This window comes from Stylophora pistillata, chromosome 2, assembly GCF_964205215.1.
Source record: "Stylophora pistillata chromosome 2, jaStyPist1.2, whole genome shotgun sequence".
Lineage (NCBI taxonomy): Eukaryota > Metazoa > Cnidaria > Anthozoa > Scleractinia > Pocilloporidae > Stylophora > Stylophora pistillata.
This window is the reverse complement of record NC_142520.1, coordinates 2909945-2930853: the sequence shown is the minus strand read 5'-3', so window position 1 is coordinate 2930853 and position 20909 is coordinate 2909945. Positions and strand designations below refer to the sequence as shown.

At 39.7% G+C, this 20909-nt stretch overlaps 1 protein-coding gene across 2 annotated transcripts in view; it reads left to right on the top strand.

The window, feature by feature from the left end:
- The window catches only part of LOC111326556 (uncharacterized), a 31922-nt gene extending 12027 nt beyond the window's left edge, over positions 1-19895 (top strand). For both annotated transcript variants that reach the window (XM_088750367.1, XM_088750366.1), the window contains exons 10-33: positions 223-321; positions 959-1057; positions 1471-1569; positions 1921-2019; positions 2837-2935; positions 3055-3153; positions 3693-3791; positions 4178-4276; positions 4706-4804; positions 5345-5443; positions 5867-5965; positions 6699-6797; positions 7651-7848; positions 7993-8106; positions 9409-9517; positions 9659-10100; positions 10912-11129; positions 11229-11464; positions 12082-12389; positions 14689-14949; positions 15835-16042; positions 16751-16784; positions 17294-17399; positions 18149-19895. In XM_088750367.1, the coding sequence (XP_088606493.1) occupies positions 223-321; positions 959-1057; positions 1471-1569; positions 1921-2019; positions 2837-2935; positions 3055-3153; positions 3693-3791; positions 4178-4276; positions 4706-4804; positions 5345-5443; positions 5867-5965; positions 6699-6797; positions 7651-7848; positions 7993-8106; positions 9409-9517; positions 9659-10100; positions 10912-11129; positions 11229-11464; positions 12082-12389; positions 14689-14949; positions 15835-16042; positions 16751-16784; positions 17294-17399; positions 18149-18767 (4041 nt within the window). In that variant the 3' untranslated portion in view covers positions 18768-19895. The remainder of the gene's footprint in view (positions 1-222; positions 322-958; positions 1058-1470; positions 1570-1920; positions 2020-2836; positions 2936-3054; positions 3154-3692; positions 3792-4177; positions 4277-4705; positions 4805-5344; positions 5444-5866; positions 5966-6698; positions 6798-7650; positions 7849-7992; positions 8107-9408; positions 9518-9658; positions 10101-10911; positions 11130-11228; positions 11465-12081; positions 12390-14688; positions 14950-15834; positions 16043-16750; positions 16785-17293; positions 17400-18148) is intronic.
- Positions 19896-20909: the final 1014 nt, after the last annotated feature.

Genomic DNA, 20909 nt, shown 5'->3' with positions numbered 1-20909 from the left:
ATAAAAACCAAATTACAAGTTAGTATCTTTTGCTACCCCCTACAAATGCAGCACAAGAGTTTCTTTAGAAACTTACCCTCTTTAGTCAATTGGTTGATAGGCTGGAATGAGTTTTAGGACAAATTTCAGAGTGCTTACAAGGAAAACCATCACAATCTCATGGTTCTTTAATGAATATTTGAGAATGATTGTAGACCTTTTTTTTTTTGTTTTTTTTGACAGCATGGACTCACTCCTCTACACATGTCTTCCCAAGGAAATCATGTCAGCACATCTGCACTACTGATTGATAGCAAGGCACCTGTCAATGCTGTTGCCACAGTAAGAACCAATGATTAAAAACAGTTGCATCAGTATGTATATTCTCCATATTGTTCTCTATACATTTCCTGAGGTGCTGACAAGGAGAATTTGTTTGACAATTAAAAGCTTCCTTACTTGGCAATAATTTCCTTTATGTTTAGGCTTTAAAGTGTAATTTGGATTTTGATCTATCTTTTGCTCTTCTTGAAGTCTCTAAGATTTAATTCTTTTTAACCTGTGTTGTAAACACTAGAAGACCAACTGGTTTAAAACATTGTCATTTGTTTCTCACTATTTTTATTGGTGGGACAAAATTTACTTTTCTTTTCATATTACATTTCATGATACTGTAAATTGATATAGCTAACTGTGTATGATTACATTTTAATGGAGAAGGGATAAAGTTACCTTCAAAAATAGATATTGACATTTAAACGCACAGTGATATGCATGTATTCACTTTGTCGTAAAGCTTCTTACTGTATATAGTGTTGTGCAATTTTTATTCAGCAAACTAGTGTTTTTGTGGAAACTACACTTTTTCATCATGCGAATGGTTTGTATGTCTTGTAAAATTGATATTAATAAGAAATATCTGAGATTTGTTGTATTCCTTGAGATTTTTGGGAACATTGATTTTGCTATATTTTCACAGAATGGCCTGACACCTCTTCACATCGCAGCACATTATGGTCATGTAGACATCGCAGAATTGTTGTTGAATCGTGGAGCTGACACTGATGCAAGAGCTCGGGTATGATTTTGTGGTTTGAAAATAATAAGTACTTTATGATGGTGTAGCTTAGTTTAACAGAGCTTGTGCTGAAATAAAATGGAAATTTTTTATAGATGCTTTTCGAAATGTAAACTGCAACAATTGTTGTCCAAGACAAGTTTATACTCTTTCGAGAATTTTTCATGATTCTTTTTCCTCCTCCAAAGTTCTGTTTCATTCGCAAACAAAGCCAAAATTATGCAAGTTGTTTTGAAAGTGTTTCAATTTTTTTGTTTTACGCTGTACCTTGAATTATCAGAAATTAAACAACTTGATAATTTTTTTTCATTGAGGATGTAAGATTTTATGGTGAAAAAAAATGGCATTTTTTTCCAAATAGAAAAGGATAAACTGACAGCTTTTATGGTCATTGTGTTGATTTTTCCATCTAGAATGGATTTACTCCACTTCATGTGGCCTGCAAGAAAAACCGTGAGCAGGTTATTCAGCTGCTGTTGAAGTATGGTGCAAATGTCCACTCTGCCAATGAGGTATATAATTATATATATATATATTTTTTTTTTGGTAAACATAATCATGCATTTTAAAAAGAGTAGGGACAAAGCTGAATTTTGAGCAAACAAAAATGCTTCTGAAATTGTCAATCCTAGCAGCATAAAAGATGCATGTCACGTATGGACGTAGAAATGGCATAACTTACCACAAAAAAACTCACATTGTTCAATTCTCTTGGCAAGGCAGTCTTTCAAAAAACTGCTGTTTGTCACGATAGCCTGGGGGGCACTTTATTGTTGGAGTTAACAATATAATTTTCTCCATGCAGCATATATTTTGTGTTTGATTTAAAATGGGAAGTGTTTCTTTCTTTAATTTCCCTCCAGGGTGGCCAAACTCCCATGCATGTGGCGACATATTATGGGAATGTGACCTTAGTTCTTATTCTTCTGCAACATGGCGGCTCACCTGATATTACAAATGTGGTAAGTCCCTTTGCAAAATAAGAATTCCAAATGTTCTTGCTTTTTCTTTTAATTACTGAAAAGTTCTTTCTCAACCCAATATAAAATCTATTGTTCAAGTTAACAAAAGAACACATGGCTTCATTTGAAACCTCATTTCATTAACATAACCATTGTTCATTGAAATGCGTTTTCTTGGTGTTATATTGTATACTCGTATATTATAGTTATCAATACTTAATGACATTTTTTTTTCACAATTACTATTGTAAATAGAGATGTTTTGAAAATAGGAATGTTGTCTCCTCCCTTGAACTCACAACATTCTTCAAAATTAGCAGAAACTGGAGTTAAAAATTTTGATAATTTATCATAATTATTAGAATGGCACTTAGTGAACTAAATGATATGAAGAATTTACACTTATTTAATGAACTTAGTGGTTTGATATAATCTGTGCTAGTTTAAAAGGAATTTCAGGTCAAAACGATTTTAAACTAGTTTGGTATTTGTCTCCTTCTTTGTCTTAGGTACATGTACCCAACTTTATCATTCCCCTTCTATGTCATTTTACAATATTTGAGCATATAAACTTGCAAAGCATACCACAGCATTGCACTGCAGAACAGGGCAAAACTACAGACAGAAAGTGGAGCAACAAAATGGCTGCTCTAAACAATCTAAACTTTGTTTGTTTTTTCCATTTTTTGTTTTTTGTTGGTCACAACAACACTTTTTACTTTTGATTCCATCTGTGTCATGACTGTTATGAAACCTCTGCCAGATTAAAGGGAATTTTGTCTTTAATTAAGCAAAGGTTATTGCCCTTGTTTTCTAGAGAGGTGAAACTGCCCTTCATATTGCCTGCCGCAAACGACAGATAACAATTGTGAGGCTTCTGTTAAGGAATGGTGCTTCAGTTGATGCCAAGACCCAGGTGAGAATTTATGTGATGGTTTGCTGACTTACCTAGGTACACGACTTTACCTTTTAAGCCTTATCAGTTTTTTTTTTGTGTGTGTATGTCTGATTTGTTGTACTGTTTGTAATTTGCAGGACCGTGAAACTCCTTTGCACATTGCTGTTAGAACAAAGAATGTTGAGATGGTTAATCTTTTACTGGACCATGGAGCTTCTCCAGATGCCATAGACAAGGTACAAATACTTTCAAAACTCAAATGGTACCATCTTTGTTAGCCTGTTAAGAATGAAACCAATTTTGGTAGTGATCAGTAGAGTTTTGAGAATCTTAAAAAAAAATGACAATCCGCTGAGGGAAAGATTGTTGAATTTTCTTTTTCACTTCGAAGAGCAAAGAGTATTCAAATGCTCCTTTAACCCTCTGGCCCCGAAGAGTGACTAACATCTAATTTCTCCTTACAATGTCACTCTGAATCAAACATTAGGGTCATGAGAAGAAAGGAAATGATCACCAACTAAAGAAGCTCTTGATTAATAAACAAATTCTCCTTGTTAGCACCCTAGGAAATGTATAGAGAACAGTATGGAGAATATGCATATTGATTTGAATAAAAAAAACTCAATGCTGGGGATATTGTTTTGATGCAATACCAGATTCTCAGCTTTGACTAATAGAGAAATGTATGGTGACCATTTGGGAGAATTTAGCTTTTTAGGTCTTGGGAGTTAAGAAAACAGACAAATGACTAACAATGCTTCATTTCATTATCTAGAACAAGTGCACTCCTTTACACATTGCAGCCAGGGATGGTAATGAGGAACTTGTTCAGATCCTTCTGGAGCATAGTGCTTCAGTAACTGAGTTATCAAAGGTATGTACCTAAACACATTTACACCATTGATAGCATGCTAAAGCAAAGTAATCTCAGAGCAATAGATTGGCTATGTAGGTTCCTATTGGACAGTTAAAGACTTAGACTTTGTCAAAGTCGTTCGCTTGGTTTTCTGTTCTGGTGTGGCTCGCTCACTCGGCTCACTCGCGCTTCACACTCACTCGCGCTTCACACTCACTGTCGCACTACGCGCTCAAAAGCGCGACTTGTGAGCAAGTCTGTTAAATACTGTATTTTTAATTATTTCTCTTTTATGGTAAAGCATCATAGGCCAACCTCTGTTTCTTCCATTTCAAGATGTATTTTATGATTTAGTCAAATGGGATGTCTCCTGGAACTTTTTTTTTTTTTTTTTTTTCCAACAGAAAGGATTTACTCCTCTTCATGAAGCTGCCAGAAATGGTCATGTTAGAATTGTGGAAATCCTGCTGAAAAACTATGACAGCCCTGACCCAGAAGGAAAAGTGAGTGAATTATTGTTCTTCTGTATTATGCAGTAAATTACTAGTTGAAAACCAGGGGCACTCATCTTTTCTTTGTGATCAGGGGTACTGAGATGCTCAGGGATCTGAGCTCTCTTGGACTAAAAGGATTTGAGCATTGGTGTTCAAGTAGTGTTTCATGAGCCTGGGGACTCCTCTGACAGACTGTTCCAATAGCTGGTATTTTATCAGTGCGTGAGATGCCTGCTCTCTAGCTCAAGGGCAGATTGCCATTATCTGCCAGCTTTAGAACAGTTTCCATGTTTAGTAGCTAGCTGGTAAGAGCTGGAAGCTGCTAGATATCTCAGGTGCTTAACCACAACTTTGTGAAGCAACTTTCCAGATGATATTTAGCAGGTCTGTCCATGGGAAACTTAGTTTTTTCATTAATGAATTTTGTTCTCTCTTCAGCATGGACTCACACCTCTTCATGTAGCAACTCACTATAACCACGATAAAGTTGCCACTTTCCTTTTGGATAACAATGCCAACCCTAATTCTATGGCTAAGGTAAGGAAAGCCTTCATTTTGATAATTTTCTTAACTGTTTTATCACAAGAAACCGAACGTTGTTTACGTTGGTGTGGCTGTGTTTGCAGAAATACCATGAGCATGGAGCATTCTTGGATTGAGTTTCGTGAAACCAAAACCAAAGTAATCACAACAGCCAATCAGAAGAAAGGAAAATACCTTGAAGAGCCAATGATAGCTAAAGTAAAAAGAAGCAAACTGCCTAAAGCGCGGGAAAACGCGTGAAAACACCGGCGAGCAAGGCGTGATTGGTTTTCATTTTGCATGTGATTGGTCGAGAGGGTGGCACGAGTTTTTCTGGACCAATCACAGAGCGGAGTAAATCAAACCCAACGTGATCTCAGATTACTTGTTATACTCATTTTATAATTGCTCTTTCATAATTACAATCTTAATGCATATTTCCATGAGCTTGGCCAATTTCACTCAGAACGTTACTGCATTATATGAAGATGTAGACTAAGTTAACTTTGTTGAGATATTTTTGGGATAATTTTTTATTTTCTTACTGTTGTTCAGAATGGATTTACTCCTCTGCATATTGGAGCCAAGAAAAATAGAATAGACATCGTACTGATACTGTTGAGGCGTGGAATGGACCCTGATGTCGTAACACAGGTAACAAGTTCTAACTTCGTTACAAGATTCAGATTTTTTTCACCATCTCACCCTCATAAAATTAGGAATAACATTTTTTTTCATCCTATTACCGAGCTCAAAATTTACCACCTTTTCTTGTACGTATTACTCGTTCTGTTGGTGAAACGGAACGGAATAGTAAATGGCGCGAAAGCGGCGGTAGAGGGAGGCTTGGGTCGAGTCGTCTCCGTGCGCGACCTGATCCCATTCCTCTCTCGTTTTTTCAATCCTCAGCTACTCTATCGCGCTTTGTTTTACTCACAAAAGGTACCCCTTTTGGTTTCCTCTTGTTATAGGCCATTCTACACGTTCTGACTAGAATACAAAAGAGATTGGCTTGAAAACGTATGTCTAGGTTTTAAGTTTTTTTTGGTTTTCTTCTGTTTTTTTTGTGTTCCACAGACTGGCATCAGTCCATTGCATTTAGCCGCCAAGGAAGGACATGTGGAGCTTTGCGAACATTTGGTGGAGAATGGAGCGTCACCAGGCGTTACCACTAATGTAAATAACAAAATCATGAATCACAAAAAGTTCAAGGTTTTGGCTGAAAAAAACACAATTATTTTTCCGGCGATAGAGTCCTCAATACTTTGATGGAAAGGTGAAGCCACCGTATTGGATTGTAGTATCGAGAAGAGCGTGGCGCTAGAGCTTACCAGGAAGACGGTAGTGAGACTAAGAAACTTCCCGAGTCTCTCCCCCCTTATTATATGACAAAGCTCTTTATAATCCACTCTTTCACTCCCTGTGACCAAAAACGAAGCTTCATCATAGACCCCCTTCTCCGTTGCAACCTGTCGTCCTTGCCAGAAGGTGGAAAATTTTGAACCCTTACCTGGGTGGGTTGGGGAATTTGAACCGGAAGTGTCAAGTTTGTTTAAGCGGAATACAGATGTTATTATCTTTAACTCTGGAGATGTTCAAGGTTAATGGCTCAGAAGAAAAGGTCTACAAGGTCTTGGGTTGTAAAGCTTAGGCAATGTGTAGAAAGTTACGGTCGCCGATTTTGCCCTTTACAAAAAATTGTGTGGGGCATAGTTGAACACAATTTTTCCCCGGAGGGCGAGAAATTGAAGAAACCAATCTTTAAAAGTTCAAATGCTTAGGAAGAGGGATGTTAAAGCTTTGAATTGATCGATGCATCAATGTCGGGATTAACAACTTAAACGTGAGCAAAACAATTTCAGTGCCTGTTGGAATAAGTAACAATGATGTTTCCTTTCAAATGCTTTAGAATGGACTCACCCCTCTGCACCTGACAGCAAGAGAAAATAGGATTGATGTGGCAAAACTTCTCCTGAAGCACAATGCTCCCATAAACGCGCAGACGGTGGTATGTAAAGCAGATGAACACTTCTTTTTTTTTTTTTGCCCAAAACTATTCTTTTCTTTATCTAGCCTGCAGAGCAATCGTAATTTTGACGCGCCCAGTGCTCAGTGTTTTCTGGGCCAAAATTTTTCTTCTTGGCCGTCATCTTTGATCTTAATAGAAGCGGAAGGCTTGGGAGAGAAAGAAATTTGTACTAAGGGGTGAGCAACAGTGAAAAAATAAGGAGGAGGTGAGGGCGTGGAAGTGACTCTAACTCCAAATTTAACATGGCTGGTTGAGTAAACGATCGCGCGCTTCTTAACGTTAACTCGTGCTAAGAAGACGCCTGCGCTACAGGCTATTCTTTATCATAAGCCATCTTCAGAAAGCTTGCGGGCTTTTCCAAGAAAACGTGGTTTTAGATGCGCTTTCATCATTATTTCTGGAAAACTGATGAGAAAGTATCCACAGAACTGTCACCCCTTGGGTAGGGGAAGTAAAAATTTTCATGCATTTGATGATTGCGCGAAGAAACTTCGTGGGTAAGATAGTGGCTATTAATTCCCAGAAGTGATTAACATGTAACGTCTCCGAAAGATTTCCCTACATTATACAACAAACAAACGAGAATGCTCAAACCTATCAGACAGAATTTGTTACCTTGATCCAACACCAAATTCTCGTTAGTAATTTACCAAGAAAAATATAGCATCTAGTCAGGAGAATTAACAATCAGATCTAGGAAGTTAAAAGGTTTACTAATGGTGAAGCATAGTACAGGCCAGCTTTACCAAAACCAGTGTAAATGGAGCCGGATTTTGTTCCAACCAAAAATGTGATATTCTTGTTTTTACTCTACGTTTTCTCTTGTCATCAGAGTGGTTTCACGCCATTGCATATTGCCTGTGTGTATGGTAATTTTGAACTGGCCAGGCTACTAATTGAAGCGGGAGCAGAGATTGAAAGTAAAACAAAGTATGGTTACACAGCACTGCACCTTGCTGCACAGTATGGCCATAAGCTGATTATTGAGCTGCTTCTGGAGCGTGGAGCCAATCCGAACGCACAGACTAATGTGAGTATTGTTTAAGAAGCACTTATTACCGGTCAATTTACAACCCGCCACGGCGGCGCCTGTTTACTTACAAAACACCCGGGGCGGGGCTAGTGATCGTAAAACGCTTTACTCACGTTTTCCTCTTCCTTGTCCAATTTCCAGGAGGGTTACACAGCACTTTACATCTCCCAGAGGGTTCATCTGAGCACCGAAATCACGGAGAGACTGTCTCAAGTTACAGTAGTCACACAGACAATTAGGTTAAAGCGAAAACAGGTCAGTTATGTTATAAATGTGTGTACAATAATGATAACTGATATTGCAGAAAGTGTTAGATATTTCTCTAGCGACTATATTTTACGTCTGGCCACCATTTTTTTATTTAGTCCACCTAACGGCCATTTTCAAAATTTTTGTGCATAAAACCCTGCTAAGCATAATTTTCCTTTGCCTTTGGAAGATTTGTAATGAGCCCAGGGTGTCAAGTTCCTATTTTTTTCCTATTTTTTGGCCTGCCTCCTATTTTCTCCTATTTTTTCATGAAATTCCTAGTTTTTACTATTTTTTTTAGGGTTTTACTAGGTACACAGAAATATTTTGAAATATTTGAAATAAAATTGCCAATAAAATTGATAAATTCTACAAAAAAACTGAAACTTCATGTCAAAGAAGACCAGTTTGAAGCCTTTATGAGTGATTTTCTTTTGAAACTAGTGCCCAGACTTTAATGGTGCCTGTTAAACATTAAAGCATTGGGTTGTGGAACAGAGTTTCTGTTGGGAGTGTTAAGAGGATAGAACTCAAAGAAATCCTCCTATTTTTTTTCCTATTTTTGGGTGAGAATTCCTATTTATTTCCTATTTTTTGGCCACTGTCGTTCCTATTTTCCTATTTTCTAAGTGTCATTTGTCACTTGACACCCTGTGAGCCTATAATTCTTATTCATTACACGACTCGGGCAGTCAAAGGGCCAATTACTAAAATCAACTAATCAAAATGCTCTATTGCCGGTCAATATTCTCTAAGTATTGGACCGGGCACGGTCCCGAATGGTCCCGAATGATACCGCACTTGTGTCCATTTGAACTTCAGTCGTATAATAAATCTCTTATTAACCAAGCTTGCTCGGGACCGTACTGGAAGAATATCGGCCTCCGGTCTTTTTTGTACGGACCGAGCTGTGCTCAGTCCATACTGTCAAGACCTCGGGCCGATATTCTCCCAGTACGGCCCTCGCGCTTGGTTAATAAGATATATGCAACATACTTTTACACCGTTTGCAGCCAGAGGAATCCTCTTCTCAAGTCTTCTCGACTGTCATTTCCATAGCTTGAGCGTCGATACAATTTTTCACTTGAAATTAAACGTTTGGTTGTTTTCCACTGGTTTTGCATTTCAATAAACCAGGAAGCATACGAACCAATCATACCACGGATAGTTTCAGGAAAAGGAACTCCCATTCGACAAACGCGTGCTGTAAGCACGTATCAGTTAAGTTTGGGTTGCATGACATTTACCTTAGGTGACATTCCCAATATTGTAACGTTGCGTTACAAATACAAAATATTTTTTTGTCAGGGACAAGACGGAGAAGAAGAAGAAGAAGAACCTGACATCGTTTTCAGTGCAGAACCCGAAGAGCTGGAGGAAGAGGAAGTACTTGATGCTCTGGAGGTTATTGAAGAGGGTTAGTGGTTTTTGTTTTTGTAGTTTTTTTGTTTCTGTGTGATTGAGACGCAAGCGCAAGTCAGGAGGTAGGTGGGTTGTAGGACGTAGCGTTTTTGGGGAAACCTCTTAAAATCACGCTGACAATTGGCATCTTGTGCAGATCCAACAATTGCTGAAGAATCAATTGACCGCTTCATGACAATGGAGGACATGGTAGATGATGATCACCGCTCGCCAGGACTGGTGCACAGGGACTCCGGAATTTTCAGCTCGTCTCGTTATTCTGGAGCCTTCTTGGAGGGAACTCCCACCGGCTCCCGAGCGTCGGACTTAGACCGCTCTCGATTGTCCGACTTTAACGTATCGGAGAGCATAACGACTTCGGAAATGATCGTGACAGAGTCCGAGCTTCCGTCAAGTTTGGCGGACATGGCCGATGATAATGTACCGAAGTATGAGCCACTAGTAACGGGTGATTTCCTAGTGAGTTTCCTGGTTGACGCGAAAGGTGGTAAAATGGAAAGCTCTCAAACAGGGCTCAAGATCACGCTGCCGCCAAGATCATGCCAGATGCCGACTAGAATCACTTGCAAACAGCTACGGTGAGTGGAGCTGTCACGCAATGCTGTCATGTAATGCTTTCTTGTGTAGAAGCAATACCTAGGCCAGTTTGTCACGTATTACTTTGAGGAAAAAAGCTTTACATATGTGTCACGCAATACTGTCATATAATGCTATTTTGGCTAGAAGCGTTACTTATACTTACTCGTCACATGGTACAAATGTCACACATGCTGGGGCTGTCGCGCAATGTCTTCTTGTCTTTCATGCTCTTTGTTTTTTGGTTAATTGCCTCACCTAACTCTACCTTCGGTTTTCTACACCTTGAACTCCAGGTGATTGAAAAATCTAGGGACTCTGGACAGCCACTAACCCCACGTTCAAAATGTTCCTTGACAATTTTCATTAAATTTTCGTGAGTATTGTTTTACGAAAAAAATCTGAATTAAAAGTACTCTGTTAGTCTATGCTGATTGATTTGTATATTCTCTGAAATAATTTTGATATATCAGCAAAGTTGAAATGGTAAATTGGCCACCGTTACGATTATAAAAGCTGACGTTTCGAGCGTTAGCCCTTCGTCGGCCTTCGTTAGCCCTTCGTTAGCCCTTCGTCGCTCCGACGTAGGGCTAACGCTCGAAACGTCAGCTTTTATAATCGTAACGGTGGCCAATTTACCATTTCAACTTTGTTGATATATTCAAATTATTTCGTTACCCCCACCGACGCAGCCCCAAACAGTTTCTTTAGAAAACTATCAGCCTTTGTTCATATATATTCTTTGACCCGAGTTCACCTCATTTGACTCAGAGAGTATAGAGAATTGAAAAGTTTCTCTTGATTTTTTTTCAGACTGAACAAGCCATCCCTGCTGCCCCCACTCATGGAGGGTGAGGCATTAGCCTGTCGGGTTCTGGATGTGAATCCATCAGGTGTGAAGTTTCTTCAACCGATTTATTTGGAGCTTCCTCATTTTTCTGCGCTCAGGAACGGAGAGAGAGAGCTAGTTGTACTGAGAACTCAAGACGGAGGGTGGAATTGGGATGAAGTGTGTGTTGAAGACATGAAAGGTACTTGAAAAATTTGGTTCCCTTTCCGTTTCCATTTCTCGATATTTGCCGTTCTAAGAGTAAGTGAAAAACTTAGTGTGCTACCGTGACTTGTTTCAGCCATGGATGGTTACAGCTCAGACATGAACATTCATCAAGGCTTCCTACCCAGTAAGAGGTATGCACGCATTGAGACCCACGACTTCCCGGAGAAGTTCTGCATCATGTCAAGACTGAAAAAAGAAAGCTTCGTCGTTGGTTCCCAAGGCGAGGTCCTTAAATCTTCGACCCATCCCCTAGTACAAGTTAAGGTCCCTGAAGGGGCTGTCTCAAATGGTACCAAGATAACCTTGCAGGTTAGTGGAAAAGAGAGCCTTCATGTTCTTCCGTATCACTGTTCACGAGTTATAATAATAATAAAGGTCTTTATTAAGAATTATTGTGCAAACAGACGTGCTACAATTAACATGAATAACATGAATAAAATGAATAAGGAAAAAGAAAATGTATTAATTACTATTGAAAAGACATCTATTAATAAAAACTGATTTAAAACGGCTTGTCTAGACCTTAGGCAAAATATAATTATGCGACCTAGTTCTCAACCGCCGTGTTCTCTGGCGAGGTAAGAGATCGCTCAACGCAGTGTTGGTGGAAGAGATCCTTTGCCATAATTTCTAATAATTATGATTGAAATGTGAAAAACTGTAGGAGATTCGTAAACCGTCAGATAAATAATTCAGTTTGTGAGGGTAAATTGTGATCGTCTGGGTCAGAATAATGTTGAGAAGGTATGTTCTCGGTAGGTGTGGCTAACTTTTCGGAAGTCAACATCAGAGTCGACTCTAATATTGACTTCCACATAGGCTGTCGACACCAGTCCCCCTCTCCGGACTTCTTTCAACTGGACGATCAGAGTACACGAGTTTAAATTTTTCCACTAGAAATCAATATAATTTCTTTCCGATTATAGGTTCAGCCCGCTGATGAATCTTTTAATGACTTCGAAGACTGGGTGGCTGTCAGCCCTGTGCTCACAATAGAGCCACAAGAGCTTAAGTTCTCCAAACCCGTGACAGTTATTATCCCCACCCCACTTTACACCCCGGGTGGAGATACTTTCGATATGCAGCCATCTCTACGGCTACTCACGTGTGAGCCACGTGATAACAGGAAGTCTATGTCCCATGCGCCCACTTACCAGTGGTATGACATCACTGATAACACACCGCTGACCGTGGTGAAGGAGTATGCAAGTTTCACGACAAGTCGCCCCGCAAGGTAAGATTCCTTAAGGTAAAATAACCCAACCACCCCCCCTGAAAAGAAAAAGGTTATCTACCCTGTAACGTGGAAATTTTGTTACCCGGTAAGCGCTTTAAAGGGAAAGTACGGTCTAGAAAAAGTTGACGTAGATCAAAAGTTCCTTGCTTGAATTGACCTAACTGGGCTATTCATTTGAGCTAAAACCGTTTTAGTTGCGAACAATGACGTTCCAAAAATCGGCATTTTCAAATTGAAATCTGCCATCTTTGTTATGAAGTAGCAATAGTCAAACATGCTAAATTACATCCCTTGCCGAAGTGGATGTAAACAAGGAAAAGTGCGGCGACGGGGGCACCACTTATTGAATTCTCGACTCGGATTTTAATCTAGCAAGAGGATGTAGTACATCCATTTATGTTTCAAACGAAACATGGCTCGTCTTCAGGGTAAGGAGATACTTCTGTTGGGGAGAAAGACAGAGAGAAAGTTAAGAAAATGAATTTCAAGAAGAAACGTCGACCCGCTCAGTCACTCACGTCTTGGAAATCGCGAGTGGTTCTCTTGCGGCAACTGTCAAGAGAAACCTACGGAAAACGAAAATGTATCCTCCTAAGAATTAAATGTACTGGGACACTGACTCAATTCGAAAGGCAAAGGTTTTTTCCTCAAACACATCCTCGCTGTGGAGTGATAGTTACTTTGCTAAAGAAGACGGCGCAGTGCCCGCTACGGATTCATTTTACACTGCTACTTCTGGATGAGACGAACTATTTTTGCAGTTACAGGAACCCAGCTTCGGTGTATAACGGAACACGAGCCATTTGGAACTAAGATCAGCCCAAGTTGGCATGCAACAAGTTAGAAATGATAGACTTGAAGATCATTCTTCGCATGCGTAAACACTGACAAAATTGATTACAAACACTTAGCTGCCAAAATTAACGCTGACAAAGGCAGAAGTTAATTGTTACGAATTAAATTTTGTTTGTTTCAGCATTTACCTTTAATTTGCAAAGTCGTTTTTCATCTTTATTGCTTAGAATTAGCTTCAACGCAGTTATTTTTCGTTCTAAAATGTTTGAAATGTCGCGACTTGTGAGAAGTAGAGCTTGGTTATTTTCGACGCGCGCCGGAAAATCGCCTCTGTCATACAGTGTTTGCATTAAAAGTTACCTCAATATAATTGAAGCTAAAATAAAACTTTCGATTTCTCTTGAAAGCATAAGCACTGCACAATTACGTCAAGTAGTTGGTTCGAAGACACAAATATTTTCATATTATTTTTATCGTGTCCAATCTATATGATATAGTGAAATATGGGCGCCTGCCTGACGAAGGATAATTTGTATTAGTCGCAAACGTGTTTGTCTTCATAATTTGCGAGCGATGTATTAAATGTGATGTAGTTTTTTCTCCGCAGGAGAATGTGACTGTTGGGGTAAAGAAAATTTACTCGATGGACTCATATCAGACTTAGGAAAGACAATATATATTTGTACACCGCTTGGAAAAGTGCATGATGTTGTAAATCGGCTTTGGTCAAGGGTGGCGACTGAAAATTTACCACATGCGGTGTACCACCATTTCGAGCTTCAATTTATTCGCTTACAATAAAATAGTTCGAAAAAACTCGTTGAATAAATAACTGTGAGCTGTGTTGAATATGGAAAAGGTAGGCATAGCTTTCAGTTCGAAGCGAAGGTCAACAAGGAAAACTTACATGCCTGTATATCTCGCTGGAAGTCTTCGTTCTAGAAGTTCCGAGGTTTTACAGAGTTCGGCAAGCCGTCGTCGCGGGTCGTTTTTGCCGGCTAACTTTTCTTTAATATTTCACTTTCCGGCAGCTTGTAGAGGCTTACACCTTTTCCTTTTGAATTTTAGTGTGTATTTTGATATTCAACAACAGGACAGTTCACCTCATTTCAATTATTGGGAGTATTAGAAATTGTTTTAACAAAAGGTCAAACTAGTCAACAAGGACAAAGTGCCGAACTAAGTTTGACTATTGCACGTCACAATGACGTAATATCCAAGATGCCGTTTTTCTAACCACGAAAGTTGTAAAAATGGGCGACTTCGAAGCGCTCTTGTCACTAATACAAAGCAAACTAGACAAAATGGCAGTTATTTTCGAACTCCTGAGGATAAAGTCTTCCTATTGAGATAAACTTTTTCTAGATCGTACTTTCCCTTTAAGGTAAAGTGACATGTTCATCCTCCCGGGGAGTGAAGGGTTTGAGCCATTTAGCGAATAATTTTCCCTTTTTCCAAGACTGTATTGTTGTTTGGAGATGTAATGCGTTATTTCCCACAGGTACTGGCTTGTGGAAACCCGTAACCCAGACAATGTGACGTCGGATGCGCGCCTGTTGTACCGCAAGTTAACCGCTGTCCCTTTCTTGGTCAAAATTGTCGTATTTGCCAAAGTAAACCCTGAGGGAACAGAAGCCCGTTTGAGAATATTCTGCATCACGGATGATAACATCGACAAAACACTTGAGCGACAGACTGGTTTCGTGGAGGTGGCGCGCAGTCGTGACGTGGAAGTGTGCGAAGGAAGACCAGTTCACGTTAGGTGGGTTATGAATCAGTCAATGACAACACAGCGGTAAAACGTCGGGCACGCGCGAGGAGATCATTTTGGCTAGCCAAGCGCCAATTTTCCGCGCAAAGTCTCAAAGGAAAACCAATTGGCACGCAAGGTGTGCGTGAAAGATATGACCTGTAAAAGGAAACAGGAGTAAGGAAGTGGAAAACGAGCCCTTCTGCGAACGCAAACCTTATTTAACTACGAACATTTTGTTTTATCATTTTGTAATAACTATGAAAGACAATTTGATTCTGACAGCTTGGAAGCACGCCACCAAGCCATTATTTGAGTGGTGTTTTGTTCGCAACGAACACGGCGGTGAAATGTCTGCGCAAATTTGCGAGCATTAAAACAAGTGGTTTGAGAGGCGGCCCAACAAAGTGCTTTAGACTAAGAAACCTCACAAACTAGAAGGTCGTTTTTCGTTTTAAAGGGTATAACTTTTTTCGGTAAAGCTGAGAACAAAATAGGCTCGAAAAGTCTCAAGTTTTCCTTTTCTCCTTCTTTTATTTCCTTTTTCAGATTTCTTTTAATGTTTCAAATCTTCCTGACTTTTAGTGACAGCGATTTTTGTTATATTTTCAACAATTTTGCGCGGGGAAATTTGCGCGCGGTTGGTCAAAATTTTGGCCCAACTGCGCATACCTTTCGTTGGACCGCTGTGTTTTTCATAGCGTGTTGTCGTTCACATGAACTCGTTATCGTGGTCTTGCTCCCCTACGAGTTTTCTGTGGTTAACTTGGCAGAATATCCAGCTGCCAATCGGAATGCTGAGATCTAAATCGTCACAAAACACCCAGATGTTTGTTTTCCCACGCTCGAGTTAAAACCGTACATCCGTTCTTTTAACGCCACTTATTATAACTTCAGGTGTGTGGGAAATTTGACTCCTGTTACCCGTGAGCCTCTTCAGGTGACGTTTTCTCCTTTTCGTGAGAACCGCCTTGCAGTGACTGTGCGTGTGACCGATCCATCCCAGCCCTTCACCTGTCGGCTGGCATTCCTCAAAGAACCTCGCAAAGACCGCCAAGGAAACGTGCGCACGATCTGTAATTTGAGCATCGACTTATCTGAAGAGGTGAGACATCAACTAACAGATAGATGCCTTTGTTAAAATTTCCTCGAGCTTCTTGAATGTAATATTGCAAAGAACACTCTTCTCTTCCATTCGCACTTGATAAGATTTTTTTTTAATTCACGCGCGATACACATGATATTAACCAATCACGCCTGAAAACTTTGATCTTGAATCTGAGGTGTTTTCTAATTCACGTACAATGCACGTGATTTTATTTAGCCAATCACATCCAGAGATTTTGAACTTGAATCTGAGGTCGAAGTTGATACTTATTGACGCGGACATTTTTTTTTGTATGTGTTGAGTTATACAACCTTTTTTTATCTTAGATTTTAGAGTTCGATATTTTTCGAAACGTAATTCATTACAAGATGACATTTAATTTGACGTAGTTTTCCTTTTCCTCTTTAATTTTACGTAGACCGTACTCTAGCCTTTCTAATGGCTGATCAGAAGAAATGGAGACATCACAAGAATACCTGTTTAGGGCAAAAAGCGCGGGAAACTCAATTGGTTCTCTTTTAGATCTTAGTGGTTAAGAGGGTGATCCCGATGTTTTTCTGACCAATCACAGGGCAAAGTAGATTCAATGTTATCCCGGATAACTTTCAAAACTTCATCTAAATTTTCCTGAAATTCGTCATTTAAACAAATATGCGTGTCTGGCAACCCGTATCTATGTTAAAGTATTCTTTTCATATCTTACAGAACTTGAAGAAGGGCGATACTGCGTGGCTTCCTGGTAAGGATTTTGTTTTACGGATCAGTTTTCTCTGCAAGCTTGCTTATAAAGAGAAGGGAAGTACACTGTTAATTCTGTAAGGGCAGGAGATGTCATGTGTGGTGAGCGCGAGAAAAAGTGTCATCCGCGTTTTGCGCGGGAAAATATGTCGTCAGCGTTGAGCGCAGGAAAACGTGTCATTCGCATTGACCGCGGGAAATCATGTAACGTGCATTAGAGAACTTTGAAACGATATAATTTTCATCCCCGCTTTTTAAAAGTATGTTTGATATCACGAAATTAACCGCTATTTGAGATTTGAAAGAGGAATCTGACCTTTTGTAGATTCCTCAAAATGAGCTGAAAATTCAACTACGGACGTCGCCATTTTCAATCTTGCTTATCAACCGGGCCTCATAGCTGTGACGTAGCGAAGTCCAAGTCATCTTTTTCCGGGTCGCAGTGATATGTTCAAAGCAGAAGAAAACATGGCTGATGCACTTATAGTGTTATGTTTTGTTAACTCGTAGATGAATTGTTGGCATTGATCGGCAAAAATGTTGGAACAGACTGGGTTGCGCTTGGACAGCAGTTGGGGTTGACAGATTCAGAACTGCAAGAAATTTCCGACAGAAAGTAAGTCTGAGTGTGGTTTGAAAGTTTTCTTGTGTCATGCTTTTTCTTCAAATATGTAGTTAGGAAAAAAAGTTTGCTCTGTTTTTGTTATAAATTTCCTGGCCAATTGGTTGCAAGAATTTGATCTGTTATCAAGATAAAACCTTTCAGCTGATGGGTTCGTTAATTCTCTTAGCACCTGTTTGCTGTAAAGTTATGGAATAGTGCAGAGAAGTTGCCTATAGATCACAGCATTTGGTTGAATCAATTGAGTTATGAATGTGAACTGGCCACCTAAGAGAGATTCTGAGACCGACGTTTCGAGCGCTCGTGTTTCGCTCGAAACGTTAGTCTTAGTACCTCTCTTCGGTGGCCAGTTCATATAAGAGCCCTTATTCCAGATTCGCGTGCGCGCGGTTCAGTTGGACAGCAGTTTCCTATATTAGCATAAGCGAAAGAGAGGTTCTCGGGTCAAGCACCTAAAGACTACTAGAAGAAGAATAAGAGCTAGCAACTCAGTTGATGAAACCAAATTATCTTGCACTACCCACAATTCCTCTATTCGCTCCGACGAAGGGCTAACGCTCGAAACGTCAGCTTTTATAACCGTAACGGTGGCCAATTTACCATTTTAACTTTTTTGATATATTCAAATTATCTTGCACTACCCCCACCGACGCAGCACCACAGTTTTTTTTCGAAACTTGCCCCTTTTTATAGTTAGAGGTTTAAACTTCCAAACGGTATCTTTTTTCTTTTTTTTCCATCAGTTCTTCTTCACCTATCGAGTGCGCCACTGATGTCATGAAGACTTGGCGAGATAAGGAAGACTCCGAAGCTAGCATGGCGTCCCTCGAGAAAGCTCTGCGAGATATGGGACGAAGTGACATCGCAGATAACTTCAAACAACTTGCTTACAGCAGCTACTCCAAAGACCCAGTCGTTATCGTGGAAACGCGCCATTTGTCCCCAGCCAAAGTGTACACACAAAGCTCCGCCCCAGATAACCGCAGAATTTCTGAGTTCCTGGACTCGGTGGGTGAATCTGACGATATGTTTGGCGGTGACGATTTTGGTTCGCCTCGTCTGCAGCGTGCATCAGTCGATGGGGAGGAGGTGTTCACAGAGATCAGAACCACAAGAGTTGAAAGCTCGCCTGAGCCAATCATAGAGGAGTCTGTCATTGTAGTCGAGAAACACAGAGTCGTGGACGAAGATGGCAATGTCATCGAAGAAACGCAGAAAATTATTGAAGATGGCAACGAAGTGACGGAAGACAGAGAGAAATTGCTGCAGGATTTCTTTGCAAACGACAAAGGTGTCTTGGACTTTCTCGCCAGCGACAAGGATGGCACGGTTGAGAACGGAGCTGAAGAAACCGAAATCTGAACAGACGATTTAATGTGTAATTGAGCAAGACATGTGAAGTGCATTTACGTCAAACGCTAAGAGTTAAAGGAGAATGGTTTGGTAAAGAATTAAGAGTTGTGCACGGATTCCAAAAAAAATATCCGCCTCTGGTGATAAGAGTTCTCGCAGATTAAATATTCAAGCGCCTTGTTGTAAAGTTTTGTGTAGGAAGAAGGAATTGTTGAGAATTCAAAATCTCGTTAGAGGGAGATTTTTACATTACAGTCACAAGTAAGATATTCGAACTTGTGGTGAGCAGTTTTAATTATTTTCATTCATCATGAAGTATGTCTTATCATCATTTGTCTACGCTAATTCTTACCTTAGTCCTGAATATTTCAGCGTTTGCAATTTTAAGTCGATAAGACGTGGCGAAGTTTAAAATATTTTTAAGTGTTGAGACGTCGTAGTCTTCAGGTATTGAGGCATCACGCAACGAGGTGTTGTGTGACTCGTGACAACTGGAAAGAGGCATTCTTGCCGCGCGGGGAAGATAATTTGAATTATTGGTTGTTTTTTTTTTTTTTTTTTTTACATTTTAATGTAGCTTTGGTTTGTTTCCTTTGTTCTCACAGAATATCATGTTAGTGTAAATTAGCAAGCGTAATTTCTGAGAAGTGTGTTCGCTGGCTAAGTGTTTGCTGAATTTTTACTTGCTGTTATCGCAAACTGTTTCCAAAGAAATCACTTGAATCTAGAAAGGGCTATCTCAACTCAGAGAACATATTATGTATCGCTAGACACTCGGTAAGTGTCCGGAAAACTTCCAGCTATCGCCATTATCCAATCAGAAACGTCCTAAAAAACTCTCTGGCAGACCTCGTGGCCTTATGGCCTAGAAAAAGCAAATCTTTAATCAAAATTGTGACTGGTTGTCGCCTAGCAAATTTAAGGATATTCGAGGTTTATCAATTCTCAAACTGTAAGCTTCTGGTTTCTCTTAGAACATAGCGCTGTTTAGTGGAGAATCTGGTCAATGAAAATGACGGATTTTTTTAATGACTTTTTTTTCCAGATTGAACTAATAGCCGGATATGGTTCTTAGCTAAGGTAGCCTACATTACTTGGTCGAAATTTAGAATACGAAAATAAACTGTCTGTACTTCAGTCTACTTGTGTCATAATGTACTTTTGGGAATATTGCGTCCAAACAGTTTTCAATTAAGTGTCGAAATTAATCCGGGATTAATCAATCATTCTTAATCTATTAATAGTCTGTGATTGGTCAAAACACTTCGCGCCACTCTCTCAACCAATCAGTTGCCAAAGTAACATCGTTACTTGGTCAGTCGCACGCGTTTTTCCCGCTCTTGTTTTTACTTCGAGTTCTCATTGGCTTTTCAGGGTGTTTTTCTTTCTTCTGATTGGTCGTTTACATTGCTTTGGTTTTGGTTTTACGACGCTCAAATGAAAAGCGCTCTGTTTTTCAGTTCCTTCGCCGCGAGAGTTGAAAGCTAAGACGCACAATACAAGAGGAATGGAAAATAAATCGGAAATCCAGAGCCCAAAGCAGAAGGCGAGTGATTTTTTCCTTAAGCATGTTCTTCCATTTGAGATCATTCTTAGGATGAAAATTCCGCGAACATCCCACAAAGCATTTACTTGGGTGGGGTTAAAATGTCTCGAAAGAACACGCACAAAATAGAGCGGACACGCGAGATGACTTCTTCCTCGCGCGTGTGTCTATCGCGCCCGTAGGCTTAATGAAAGCACTGTGAAACCACATCACAATTCCCGAAGACCTCTTTTGTCCTCTTTATTTTATTTATATTTTTAACCTTGGATATTTATAGAGATGCTAATTTCCCATTGCGGACGTGACCAAGAGATAAAAGCTACTTACGTCAAAAGAAACGAACGAGATAATTCCATGGATGCAACCCCTGGTAAAAAAAGGAAAAAAAAAATTAACAACTCTTGTTCGTATCTGAAAGCTAATACCATCCATATGCCCGGAAATAGCTGAATAGATTTATTTTTAAGAAACCGAAATGTAACATTATACGTAGACGATACGTCTGTAGTCTGTTAAAACACATTTTCACACGGGCTGTTGACCTTTCATTTGATTTGGACGGGAAAAAATCATGAAAATTGAATGGAGATATCGGCTCATTCATC